The sequence below is a fragment of the Balaenoptera musculus genome, chromosome 8 (genome assembly GCF_009873245.2).
Source record: "Balaenoptera musculus isolate JJ_BM4_2016_0621 chromosome 8, mBalMus1.pri.v3, whole genome shotgun sequence".
NCBI lineage: Eukaryota > Metazoa > Chordata > Mammalia > Artiodactyla > Balaenopteridae > Balaenoptera > Balaenoptera musculus.
Window position 1 is genome coordinate 71,371,641 of NC_045792.1, and position 14,117 is coordinate 71,385,757.

A 14,117-nucleotide genomic window follows, 5' to 3' on the forward strand; every position below is an offset into this window, starting at 1 on the left:
TTTATAACTGTGCCTTAGCCTTCACTTCCTGCTTTCACAGAGCCTCATGGTTAGACAGAGCTAAAGTTTAGGATCTTCTCATGTTTTTCCTGAGCATGCACTCACCTGCATACAGCCCTGAGCCTGCATGTGGCCTTATTCTAGGTAGGAGATTCTGATAGTTTAGATGAGGCTGTGGTGATGGAGAGGAAAAATCTAGGTGATCTTAAAGAGGTATAATTCACTGATTATTAAGTATACAGATAGGCACATATGTTATTTCAAAAAAGAATCTTTTGTTTTAAAATTCTGATGGTGAATAATTTAATCTTTTAAAAACCCATTGAGAGATTATCTTTTTGTTTTTGTTGATTTGCTTCATTTTGAACTCTGTAATGAATCTGTATCTGATTCTAAGACAATTGGTCTATCTATTCAAAAAATCAAATTGTAAAAGGAAGTTACTATGAATCTTTTTCTAACAAGAAATTTTTCTTCCTAGTGGATATTTTGACATACGTTGTCTGGAAGATAAGTGGCTTACCTGCAACTCGTGTAATTGGAAGTGGTTGTAATCTAGACTCTGCCCGTTTTCGTTACCTAATTGGAGAGAAGTTGGGTGTACATCCCACAAGCTGCCATGGTTGGATTATTGGAGAACATGGTGATTCAAGTGGTAAGTGTAAACTCATTATCATTATATTATCACACTTCTTATCTTTAATAATGCTTTTTTTCCTTAAATATAGCTGTACAGCACTTTTTTTTTTGGCATATTACTAACTTTTTCTATTCCTTTACTTTCAGTCTTTTCTGTCATTGATTTAGCTACCTCTTATAAAATAGTGCATAGAGCATATAGCTATTTTAAAAGTCAACGAGTGTTTGTCTGGAGCAGTTTCATTGTGATTTTAAAAACAGAGTTATTAAGATATAAAACACATCCCATAAACTTTACCCATTTAAAGTGTATTATTCACTGGCTTTTTATTCAGAGTTGTGCAACTGTCACCACAATCTAATTGTAGAAAATTTTCATCACCCCAAAAAACTCCCACTCCTGCACTCACCCCCACTCTAGCCCCAGGCAACCATTAATCTACTTTCTGACTGTATAGATTTGTTTTTCCCTGACTTTTCATAGAAATAAAATTGCTTAATATGTGATTTAAGCTATTACTTAGGTCACACAAACCATTTTCTTAACTTAAACATTTAATCTCTTCTATACAATTAGAACTTTATACTTACAGTGTTCTCTAATTATGTCATATGTGTAAGTCTTCTTTCCATAATGCCAATAGACTTGTTGAGAATAGGCACCATTTGTTCATTTATTCAATCATCCATTTGTTTATTCAAAACATTTAATGAGCCCTTCTCTTTTCTTTATACTTCAAGGGTCGTAGTATAATAAATACTTTTGATTTGACTTAAACAAATATTTCTTTGACTAGTGCCTTAATTTGACTCTGTTGGCATGTGTTATTGTCTTAGCTCTTCCTCCTGAAAATTATTAAAGTAATTTTGCAGGCTTCCCTGGTGGTGCAGTGGTTAAGAATCTGCCTACCAATGCAGGGGACACGGGTTCGAGCCCTGGTCCGGGAAGATCCCACGTGCCACGGAGCAACTAAGCCCGTGCGCCACAACTACTGAGCCTGTGCTCTAGAGCCCATGAGCCACAACTACTGAGCCCACGTGCCACAACTACTGAAGCCTGTGCGCCTAGAGCCCGTGCTTCAGAACAAGAGAAGCCACCACAGTGAGAAGCCTGCACACTGCAACGAAGAGTAGCCCCCGCTCACCGCAACTAGAGAAAGCCCGCGTGCAGCAACGAAGACCCAACACAGCCAAAAAGAAATAAATAAATAAATAAATAAATTTATATTTAAAAAAAAAGTTATTTTGCCAGATATGTTTTAATTTCTCCCATTTAGTATTCCATGATTTTATTTTTAAAAAACCATGTATGGTTTAATAGTATGGTATTAATTTATTGCTCTTTTCCCTCTTATAATATTTTATCATTTCTTATAGATTATTTTCTTTGTGGATTCTATATTTGTGTCTTGCTTAAAATGCCTCCTTATTACACAATTACAAGTAAATTCTACTACATGTTTTATAATGCTTTATAATTTTATTTTTTACATTTACCTCTTTTGTCTATTTGAAACTTATTTTTATATATGGCGTAAGGTAGTAACCTAACTTTATTCTTAAAAATCCCACTGAACTTAAACAACTGATGCAGTACTGGCAAGAAGAGTTCCTTCTGAGATTTATTTCTTTCAGTGCCCTTATGGAGTGGAGTAAACGTTGCTGGTGTTGCTCTGAAGACTCTAGACCCTAAGTTAGGAACTGATTCAGACAAGGACCAGTGGAAAAATATCCATAAGCAAGTTGTTGGAAGGTAACATTAGTCATTCACTTTCTTAGTGCCTTAATAATCTATTGTAAGAACAAATTTTGCAGACAAAAAGTATAAAAGTTGATCTCTGCTTTTTGTGAGATAAATAACATTCTGAAAATCCCCAAATTCAGATATACATAATGCATAGCTTTCTTTTGGGGAGCATTGTTCAAATCGAAAAATACACTTCTTACTTCATAAGAAGTCATGTATGTTTGAGAGCAATATAGCATAGTGATTAGGAGCATGGACTTTGGAACCACGTTGCTCAGGGTTTTTCAAACCTGGCTTCACCATTTATTAGTGGTGTGATATTGGGAGGTTATTTAAAATATTGAAAGCTCAGTTTCCTCATATTTAAAATGAGGATAGTAATAGAGCCAACCTTAGAGGGCTATTATGAAGAGTAAATGACTTAGTACGTGTAGAATGCTTAGAATGGTACCCAGAACTGATTAATTAACTGATTAAGTTCAAAAGACTTGATGAAAAGAAACATGAAACTGATGCAGATGATCAGAAGTTAACTAATTAGGTTTACTTATAAATGAAGTGTCTGACTCTGTACACATCCCCTGAATAGCATACATGATTCTCCTTCATGCTTTAACCAAGATACATATTAGTAAAATTATAGAACTTAGAAATCACTTTTGGATATTCAAAACTGGACTATTAAATCTACAAAAGCACATGTCTATTGAATGTATATTTATGATAGCAACCCTACAAAAATGTATAAGAATTAGGGCAGAGACCAAAAAGGCACACAATATAACAAAAAAGTTATTATGGGTTAGTTTTATTCTCTACATGACTTTTAGTTAAAAAAATAAATTATATTATTTTCTGATCTTAAAGCACATGACCCCTTTAGTGGGTATAGAGTTTCAGTTTGGGAAGATGAAAAAGTTCTGGAGAGGATGGTGGTAATGGTGGTAAAACATTGTTTAAGTACTTAATGCCATTGAACTGTATGCTTAAAATGGTTTAAATGGCAAATTTTACCACAATTATAAAAAATAAAATAAAATGAGTATTGTACATGGCTACCGATAGTGGTCTAGAGTTCAGACTGTCAAACTAACAGTACATAATAGACTTTAATCTAGCATTAAGTTTATCTAGCTTAGTGAAAGGATACTGGACAGAAAACACAGTATGGAATATTAGCATTTACTTCAGGAGGTGTTTCAAATGCTCAGGTGTAGCTTCCAGGCCCCATCACTACAGGGGGCACACTCAGTTGCAACGGATGAGAGCAGACTACCCCAGCACAGGAAAGCCACTGCCTTTGTGTCCCAGCAGTTTTTAATACAGTTCTTGTCACATAGGTCTCAGGATTTGCATGCTTGTTCCCAGTCTTCTAGTCCTGGTGCAATGCACACATCAAGAGTTACATAGGGCTTCCCTGGTGGCGCAGTGGATAAGAATCTGCCTGTCAATGCAGAGGACACAGTTTCGATCCCTTGTCTGGGAAGATCCCACATGCCGCAGAGCAACTAAGCCCGTGTGCCACAACTACTGAGCTCACGTGCCACAACTACTGAAGCCCGCATGCCTAAAGCCTGTGCTCCACAACAAGAGAAGCCACCGCAATGAGAAGCCCGCACACCGCAACAAAGAGTAACCCCTGCTCTCCACAACTAGAGAAAGCCCGCGCGTAGCAATGAAAACCCAATGCAGCCAAAAATAAATAAATGAAGACCCAACGCAGCCAAAAATAAATAAATAAATAATTTTTTTAAAAAAAGAGTTACATAATATGCAATGCTGATAACCTTGTTCCATTATGATTACTATTCCACATTTATCTTAAATAATTTATACATAAATAATTTATGTATTTTTTTCCTATTTCTTTAATTGTGATAAAATACACATAACATAAAATTTACCATCTTAATCATTTTAAGTGTATAGTTCAATGGTATAAAAACCATTCATAATCTTCTGTAACCATACCACCATCCATCTCATAACTCTTCATAATTTAAGACTGAAACTCTGTATCCATGAAACAATCCCTCCCCATTAATTCCTCACCCCAGGCGCTGGCTACCACCTTTCTACTTTCTGTTTCTATGATTTTGACTACTCTATCATATAAGTGAAATCATACAGTATTTGTCTTTTCGTGGCTAGTTTATTTCACTTAGCATAATGTCCTTAAGGTTCATCCGTGTTATAGCATATGTCAGAGTTTCCTTTTTAAGCTGAATGATATTCTATTGTATGTAAATATACCACATATTGCTTATCCATTCGTCTCTTTTTTTTTTAAATTAATTTATTTATTTTATTTATGGCTGTGTTGGGTCTTCGTTTCTGTGCGAGGGCTTTCTCTAGTTGCGGCAAGTGGGGGCCACTCTTCATCGCGGTGCGCGGGCCTCTCACTATCGCGGCCTCTCTTGTTGCGGAGCACAGGCTCCAGACGCGCAGGCTCAGTAATTTTGGCTCATGGGCCTAGTTGCTCCGCAGCATGTGGGATCTTCCCAGACCAGGGCTCGAACCCGTGTCCCCTGCATTGGCAGGCAGATTCTCAACCACTGCGCCACCAGGGAAGCCCCATTCGTCTCTTGATGGACTCTTGGGTTGCTTCCATGCTTTAGCTATTGTGAATAATGCTGCTATGAACATGGGTGTACAAGATCCTGCTTTCAGTTCTTTTGGGTATATACCCATAAGTGGAATTGCTGTATCATGTAGTAATTCTATTTTTAGTTTTTTTGAGGAATCACCATACTGTTTTCCGCAGTGGCTATACCATTTTACATTCCTACCAGTAGTGTACAGGAATTTCAATTTCTCCAAATCCTCACCAACACTTGTTGTTTTCTTTTTTAATTAATTAATTTATTTTTGGCTGTGTTGGGTCTTCCTTTCTGTGCGAGGGCTTTCTCTAGTTGCGGCCAGCGGGGGCCACTCTTCATCGCGGTGTGCGGGCCTCTCACTATCATGGCCTCTCTTGTTGCGGAGCACAGGCTCCAGACGCGCAGACTCAGCAGTTGTGGCTCATGGGCCCAGTCGCTCCGCGGCATGCGGGATCTTCCCAGACCAGGGCTCGAACCCGTGTCCCCCGCACTGGCAGGCGGACTCCCAACCACTGCGCCACCAGGGAAGCCCTGTTGTTTTCTGTTTGATAGTAGTCATCCTAATGGATGTGAGGTGGTATCTCATTGTAGTTTTGATTTGCATTTCCCTAATTAGTGATGCTGAGCATTTTGTCATGTGCTAATAGGCCATCTGTATATCTTCTTTGGAGAAATGTCTGTTCAAGTCTTTTGCCCACTTTTGAATTGGGTTGTTTGTTTTGTTGTTATTGTTGTTGTTGAGTTTTAAGAGTCCTGTCTATATTCTGGATATTAATCTCTCATCAGATAATTTACAAATATTTTCTTCCATTCCATAGGTTCTTTTTTTACTCTTTTTATAGTGTCTTTGATGTGCAAAACTTAAAAATTTTCATGAAATCCATTTGTCTGTTTTTTCTCTTGTTACCTTTTGTGTTCTGTCCAAGAAATCATTGCCAAATGCAATGTCGTGAAGCTTTTGCCCTATGTTTTCATGTAAGAGTATCATAGTTTTAGGTCTTACATTCAGATCTTTGATTCATTTTGAATTCATTTTTGTAAATGCTGTTATGTCAGGGTTTAGTTTTAATCTTTTGCACGTGGATATCCAGTTTCTCCAGCACCATTTGTTCAAAAGACTGCCCTTTTCCCATTCAATGGTCTTGGCACACTTTTTGAAAATCAGTTGAATGTCAGATATGTAGGTTTATTTCTGGGCTTTCTATTCTATCCCATTGGGTCTGTGTGTTTGTCTTGATACCAGTACTATACAGTTTTGATTACTGTAGCTTTGTAGTAAGTTTTGAAATCAGGTAGTGTGAGTCCTTCAGCTTTCAAGATTGTTTTAGCTCTTTAGAGTCTCTTGAGATTCCATATGAATTTTAGGGTGGGTTTTTCTACTTCTGCAAAAAATATCTTTGGGAATTTGATGGGAATTTCACTGAATCTATAGATGGTTTGGGGTAGTATTAACATCTTAATAATATTAAGTCTCCAATCCATGAACATAAGATGTGTTTCCATTTATTTATGTCTTCTTTAATTTCTTTCAGCAAAGTTTTATGGTTTTCATTGTACAAGTCTTTCACCTCCTTGGTTAAGTTAATTCCTAAGTATTTTATTCTTTTTGATGCTATTGTAAATGGGATTGATTTCTTAATTTCCTTTTCAGATTGTTCATTGTCATTATATAGAAATGCAATTTTTTAACGTTGACTTTGTATCCTGCTACTTTACCAAATTCATTTATTAGTTCAGCAGTTTTTTTGTGTGTGTGTATAGAATCTTTACAGTTTTCTGCATGTAAGATCATGTCATCTATAAGTAGAGATACTTTCATTTCTTCCTTTCCAATTTGAATGCCTTTTATTTCTCTTTCTTACCTAATTGCTCTGGATAGAACTTGCTGTGTTGAATGGAAGTGGCAAAAGTGAGCATCCTTGCCTTATTCCTGACCTTAAAGGAAAAGCTTTTAGTTTTTCACTGTTGAGTATGACCTTCACTGTGGGTTTTTCATATATGGCTTTTATTATGTTGAGGTAGTTTCCTTCTATTCCTAGTTTCTTGAGTGTTTTTATCATGAAAAGGTGTTGAATTTTGTCAAACGATTTTTATGCATCAGTTGAGATAATAATGTGGTTTTCCTCCTTTATTCTCTTAATGTGGTGTATTACATTGGTGGATTTTGCTATGTTGAACCATCCTTGCATTCCAGGAATAAATCATGGTGTATAATCCATTAAATACTGTTGAATTTGGTTTGCTAGTATTTTGTTGAGGATTTTTGCCTCATTGTTCATAAGGGATAATGGTCTCTAGTTCTTTTTTCTCTTCTTTCTTTTTTTTTTCCTAAGATACAATTTACTCTTTACAACCAGGGTCCACAGGTCCAGGCTGCAGAGCGGCAGCAGGAAGCAGACACTCCAATCTGGTTCTGGGTAACCTGGTAATAAAAATGAGCCCATAATGCCCCTCTGGCCTCTTGAGACACCACAGGCTCACTGCCTAAAATAACTAGAGCTCTGGAAATATTAAATAGAAGAGTGATTTCCAGGGGGGAAATTTTAAATAAGATGCACATGGGAAAGGCCATAGAAAGTTTGCCAAGTTAAATTTGGTACATAATTGTGTTCACTTGATATCCAAAGTGTGTGCGGTCAGTCGAGCACTCCTGCCAAAGCCTCAGTATGGCTTGTAGTTATTCTAATGGCCACCGTGTTGCTGGCTTTTCCCAAAATTTGTACCACCCTGACTGTAGTCGTAGCCGGGGCCTAATAGCCATAAGGTGAGTAGTCACAGCTGACATAGCTGGGTCCATAGTCCTGCTGGTAGCTGTAGCCCTGGTTCCAGTAGCTGCCATAGCCCTGATTCCTACTCTGACTCTGACCTCCTCCACTTCCACCACCACCACCGCTGCCTCGGTTCCCTTGGTTGCCACCCCCATGGCCCCCAGAGCCATACTGCTGCTGTTGATAAACCTCTTTGGGCTGAGCCACCTTGATTTCACACTTACTTCTGCTGATGGTGTGGAACTTTTTCTCCAGAACTTTCTTCACAGGTTCCTCTTCTTTAAAGGTGATGAAAACAAAGGCTTGTCTTTTGTTCGACTTTGGATCTATTGGAAGCTCAATGGGTTCAATCTCCCCAAACTCGCCGACGTACTCCCTGATCTTCTCCTCAGTGGCTTCAGGATTCAGACCCCCCACAAAAATTTTCTTTACTGGCTCTTTCTTCATGGCCATGGCTTTTTTGGGGTCAATGACACAGCCATCCAGTCTGTGCTCCTTCTGATCTAGAACCTTCTCCACACTGGCTGCATCTTTGAAGAGGATAAACCCAAACCCTCTTGACCAGCCAGTGTTGGGATCCATTTGTATTGTACAGTCAACGACCTCTCCAAATTTGGTAAAATAGTCCTTTAGGTCCTTTTTGCTGGTATCCCAGCTCAGGCCACCAATGAACAGTTTTCCCGCATCCTTCTCGTTCTTGCTGGCGTTTATCTAGTTGCCTTCCTTGCCGTTCTGGTTGCCAGCCTGGGGCGCCGTGCTCCCGCCTTCAGCACTTGCCACGACCCCAGTGCTGGCTGGCGACTCGCCTTCGGGGGTGGCCTCGTGTCCGTTGTCGGTGGCGCCCGTTGTCTCCATGGGCTGCTCCTCACCCGCTTCCGACATGCTAGGCCATGGCGTGCAGCTCCAACCCAGAAGCTTGCCCGGGCCCGTGTGGTGCCTCTGCCTCTAGTTTTTTTCTTATACTGACTTTGTCTGGCCTTGGTAAATGGGTAATGCTTAGAATCAGTAATAATGGCTCCACTTTCATTTCTGATTTTAGTAATTTGAGTCTTCTCTCTTTTTTCTTAATTCATCTAGCTAAAAGTTGTCAATTTGTTGATCTTTTCAAAGAACCATTGATTTTTTTCTATTGTTTTTCCATTCTCTATTTTGTTATTTCTGATCTTTATTATTTACTTCCATTTGCTAGATTTGGGTTTAATTTGTTCTTTTTTTTCTAGTTCCTTAAGTTGTAACATTAGATTGTTAATTTGACATCTTTCTTGTTTTTTAATGTAAGCATATATGGCTATAAGTTTACCCTTTAGCACTGCTTTCTCTCTGACCAATAAGTTTTATGTTATGTTTTCATTTTCATTCATCTCTAAGTATTTCCTAATTTCCATTGTGCTTTCTTCTTTGATCCATTAGGCTGTTATAGAGTGTGCTTTTTAATTTCCACAAATTTGTGAATTTTCCAGTGTTACTTCTGTTACTGATTTCTAAATTCACCTCGTTGTGTCAGAGAATATACTTTGTATGATGCCTGTCTTTTTAAATCTATTGAGACTTAATTTGTGGCATAACGTATGGTCTATTCTCGAAAATATCCCATGTGCACTTGAGGAGAATGTAGATGCTGTTATTGTTGGGTAAAGTGTTCTGTTTGTCTGTTAGATCTAGTTGGTCTATGGTGTTGAACTGTCTATTTCCTTACTTACCTTCTGTTTGATTGATCTATCCATTATTGAAAGTCAGGTATTGAAGTCTTCAATTATTATTGTAGAACTGTCTATTTCTCCCTTCAATTTTGTCAGTTTTTGCTTCACGATGGTCTGCTATTAGATGCATACATGTTTATAATTATTGTTTTATTTTCTTTCATTTTCTTTCTTGAACCTCTAATTAGTATGTAATGTCCTTCTTTGCCTATTGTAAACTTTTTTGATTTGAAGTCTATTTTATCTGACATTAGTATAGCCACCCCTGCTCCCTTTTGGTTACTATTTGCATAAAATATCTTTTTCCATTCTTTCACTTTTAATCTATTTGTGTCTTTGGCTTTAAAGTAAGTTTCATGTTGACAGCATGTACTTGGCTCATGTGTTTTGATCCATTCTGTCAGTCTCTTTAGATTGGAGAGTGTAATTTGTTTACATTTAAAGTAATTACTGATAAGGGGGGCTTCTGTCATTGCGCTATTTGTTTTCTATATGCCTTAGAGCTTCTTGTTTCTCATTTCCTGCATTACTGTCTTCTTTTGTGTTTATTTTTTGTAGTGAAATATTTAAACTCCTGTCTCATTTTCTTTTGTATATATCCTATAGCTATTATAGCTATTTTCATTTTGGTTGCCATGGGGGATTACCTTTAGCACCCTAAAGTTATAATACTCTTATTTGAATTTCTACCAGCTTAACTTCAATAACATACAAAACCTCTGCTTCTTCATAGTTCCATCCTCACCTCTTTTGATCGTTGATGTCACAAAATTGCATCTTTACACACTGTTTGCCCCAAAATATAAACTAATAATTCTTTTAAATGCAGTTGTTTCTTAAATTTGAAAATGGGAGTTACACACCAAAGTCACAGTAATACTAGCTTTTAGACTGATTTTTTAAAAATGTATTAGTCTCTTAAATTATGCAGAAAACAAAAAGTATAAGTATAAACCATTGTTACAATATTACTAGCTTTTATAACTGCCCATGCATTTACCTTTACTGAGATCTTTATTTTTTCACATGGCTTCAAGTTACTGTTTATTTCACCCTGCAGGACTGCCTTGAGTATTTCTTGCAGGACTGGTCTAGTGGTGATGAACTCCCTCAGCTTTTGTTTCTTTGGCAAAGTCTTAATTTTTCCCTCACTTTTGAAGAACAATTTTGCCGGATATAAGATATGATTCTTGGTTGACAGTTGTTTTCTTTTTATCACTTTAAATATATCTGCCCAGTACCTTCTGGCCTCCAAAGTTTCTGGTGAGAAATCTGATGATGATCTTATTTTTCACTTTTCTTCAGTCTTTTTTTCTTTCTGTTCCTCAGTCAGTAATTTCCATTGTCCTATCTTCAAGTTTGCTGATTCTGTCTTCTGCCTGCTCAAATCTGTTTTTTAGTCCATCTAGTGATTTTTTTCATTTCAGTTATTGTGCTTTTCAGCTCTAGAATTTTGGGGGAGGGGGTTCTTATTAGGTTTTATATTTCTTTATTGATATTTCCATTTTGTTCACTCATCATTTTCTTGACTTTCTCTACATCTTCCTTTAGTTCTTTGAGTGTCTTTAAGACAGTTGTTTTAAAGTCTTTGTCTAGTATATCTGCCATCAGTTTTTCTTCCCCCAGGAACAGTTTCTGTTGATTCATTTTTTCCTTTGAATGGGCCATACTTTTATATTTCTTTGTATGCCTTGTGATTTTTTGTTGTTGTTGTTGAAAACTGGATGTTTGAATCTAATAATATGACAATTTTATCAGATTCTATCCCTTCCCCAGGGTTTGCTGGGTTTTTGTTGTTATTGTTATTGCTTTTGTTTTTTGATTGTTGAAGGCTGCTTCTGTGCCAGGGACCAACCTGAGGTGTACTCTTAAGGTCTTTGAGGTTGTTTCTAGGCCTGTGCTTTTCCCTGGGCATACGTGGTTACTTTCTAATTTCCCCCAAATATGCAACTGCTTTTGTATGTTCTGGTCTTTAATGTCTGGCTCCCAAGAGGGGAAAAAGAAATATTAAGGGAAAGGGTGCCTGCCCTTTACATTCCTTGGAGATTACTTTAGCCAGAGGGGGAGAGGCTTGCAACAGTTGTGGGGAGGTGCAACAACAATGGCTTTGCCCTCTTTGTCTACACCTCTGTCATCAGAAGCAGTAATCAGTCATTAGAGAACAGATCTCTGATATTTGGAGGAAAGGGTGCTTTTCACAGGCTGTGCACAAACTGCTTTGGGTACATGCAAACAGCCCTGCTACTCTGCTAAGGGCTGAAATTGGCTGAAATTAACCACAGTTTAACATACAAACCTTCCCCTGGAAATCTCAAGCTTTCAGAAGACTCCAGAGTTCCCCCAAAAGTTATATCAGACAGATTCTGGCAGTGCAGTTATTGTCTAGTTGGGGAGATAGATTCTTGGTGCTTCCTACTTCTCCATCTTCCTAGAATCCTCAAGTATTTAACTAGATTTTTAAACCTAGAAAACTGTTTTGTGAAAAAGCCAACTCAAAGTCATCTTCCCAGATACTCCTGCCTTTTTGGAAAGGGTCCATACCTGATGTTAACCATTTACCCATGACCTGGGTGATTATCTTTGTATCATATATTCTTCATAGTTCCTGTGACAAACATGTCCTAATATTTTACACATAGAAAAAAAACAAGCTTGTATACCTATAATCACCAGGATCTGTAAGATCCAATAGGTAACCAAAATCCCTCACCAGATGTTTTGGTAATTCTTAACTAATTGGACTATCTTATTTTGCCCTTTTATTTACTATCACTTGTACCTTATTAAAGTTATTGATAGATGCATTTGTGTGTTCAGTTTCTCTGAAGCAAATTTATTTCTTCTTCTAGTCAAACTATTTCCACATCAATTGGAAGTTTCAGGTCAATCTCCCAAAATATCTTTTCACTGTGATAATTTTTATTGGTATGTTTCATTTTCTTAAATTTCCATAAGGGGACCTACAAACCTTTGTTATGCCACATAGCTTTGGATAAGAGATTAAATTAATGCCTAGCAAATGAAACCTATGTTAATATTACAGTATCATTTCATATCTTAACAAAAATGTCCCTTACCCATATATTGTACCATATATTTCCAGTTACAGGGACCACTAGAGGCCATTTCCCAGTAAATGCAGGAATCTAACTGATCTGGAAGCTCAGTTATAACCCAGCCACTAAGGAACATGTTTTAGCCAATACTGGTTTCCAGATGTCATGGAGTAGCCCATCTTTATAGGGAGGTCACAGTGTTAGGCTTTTGTCTGCCCAATCCCAGATGATTGTACTACAGGGGCTGTTAGTTTCTTATTCATTTGAAACACTATTGCTATAAGGGAATAGTGATTAAGATCACATTTTCCACTGAAGTCCTGTATGATCTGAATACCAAACACTGCAACACATTACAGATCAGTACTCATTCCAGTTAGTCCTCTCAACAATGCAGTGTCCAGCATTAAATTATTTGCCCCTTGTTCATTTAGCAGAGGATCTATAGTTACAAAGAATCCTCAGGATACTGCTGGTACTTATCTAAAAGTGACTCAACTCTTTTATATTATAGCCTCTGATTTTCCAGTGCCTAACTTAACAGTTGCAGGGGAGTGACATCATGATTTAATAGAATGTCTTTCCAGGTTCTGAATAGAGCATTTAGTTTACAACAGGGGTCAGTTTTTGTCTTAAAATACCAGCCTTGAAACTGCTTGTTCTCTATCCTCCCTTTTTACACCAGCGGTTTTAATTTCATTAGGATGATTAATAGCAACTAAAGGATTATGTTTTTAGCCATTTTCTTCTCAACCCTCTTCTCTTTCTCAAGACATTTTGTTAATTCCTGAGAGGATAAACCTGTCATCCAGATTCTACTGGTAAGATTTGTCCCCACTTATCTACCGCAAAGCTTTCTTCAACTCATACACCACTAGTCAATCAATCTCTAGGCAAAACTTTCCTTCTTTTCTTTTTACTTACCCCACAGAGTCTTGGTTATATTGAGGATCTGAAAGTTAATTTTAATTTTGACATCAATCCTCATGGCCTCTAGTAGTGCCCCTGGTTTTGGATTGATAGTCAAATCACAGGACACCACAATAAGTGTAGTCCAGGCCCAACTTTCCTGTGTTGAGCTGGCCCATTTACACAGTGTAATTTGCTACCGAGTGTGTTGTGTGCAGTCCTGGGGCCTTGAAACTGTGCCTAGGTAGTTGCAAGACCATCTGATACAAATAATGATACTGTACATTCTGTGTTTCTTGTCCTGGATCCTTTTCTCAAAACTATATAAACTAAGAGCTAGGTTAAAACTTCTTTGTCCTTTAAGTTTTACTGTCAATCCAAACCCGAGATCGCTGTTGGTGGCAATGCAAAAATAAAATACATATTTATTGTAGAAAATAAGAAAATTCATAAGCATAAAGAAGATAATGTCACCCCGGGGCTTCCCTGGTGGTGCAGTGGTTAAGAATCCGCCTGCCAAGGCAGGGGACACGGGTTCGAGCCCTAGTCCGGGAAGATCCCACATGCCGCGGAGCAACTAAGCCCGTGCGCCACAACTACTGAGCCTGCGCTCTAGAGCCCACGAGCCACAACTGCTGAGCCCACGCGCCTAGAGCCTATGCTCTGCAATAAGAGAAGCCACTGCAATGAGAAGCCCA

The 14,117-nt window shown here is 37.8% G+C and overlaps 1 protein-coding gene and 1 pseudogene across 4 annotated transcripts in view; one reads left to right on the forward strand and one right to left on the reverse strand.

Moving 5' to 3' along the window:
• Positions 1-14,117, forward strand: part of LOC118900167 (L-lactate dehydrogenase C chain) — a 53,881-nt gene that overhangs the window by 32,845 nt on the left and 6,919 nt on the right. For all 4 annotated transcript variants that reach the window (XM_036862454.1, XM_036862457.1, XM_036862455.1 and 1 more), the window contains 2 exons: positions 482-655; positions 2,275-2,392. In XM_036862454.1, the coding sequence (XP_036718349.1) occupies positions 482-655; positions 2,275-2,392 (292 nt within the window). The remainder of the gene's footprint in view (positions 1-481; positions 656-2,274; positions 2,393-14,117) is intronic.
• On the reverse strand, positions 7,648-8,636 carry LOC118900169 (annotated as a pseudogene).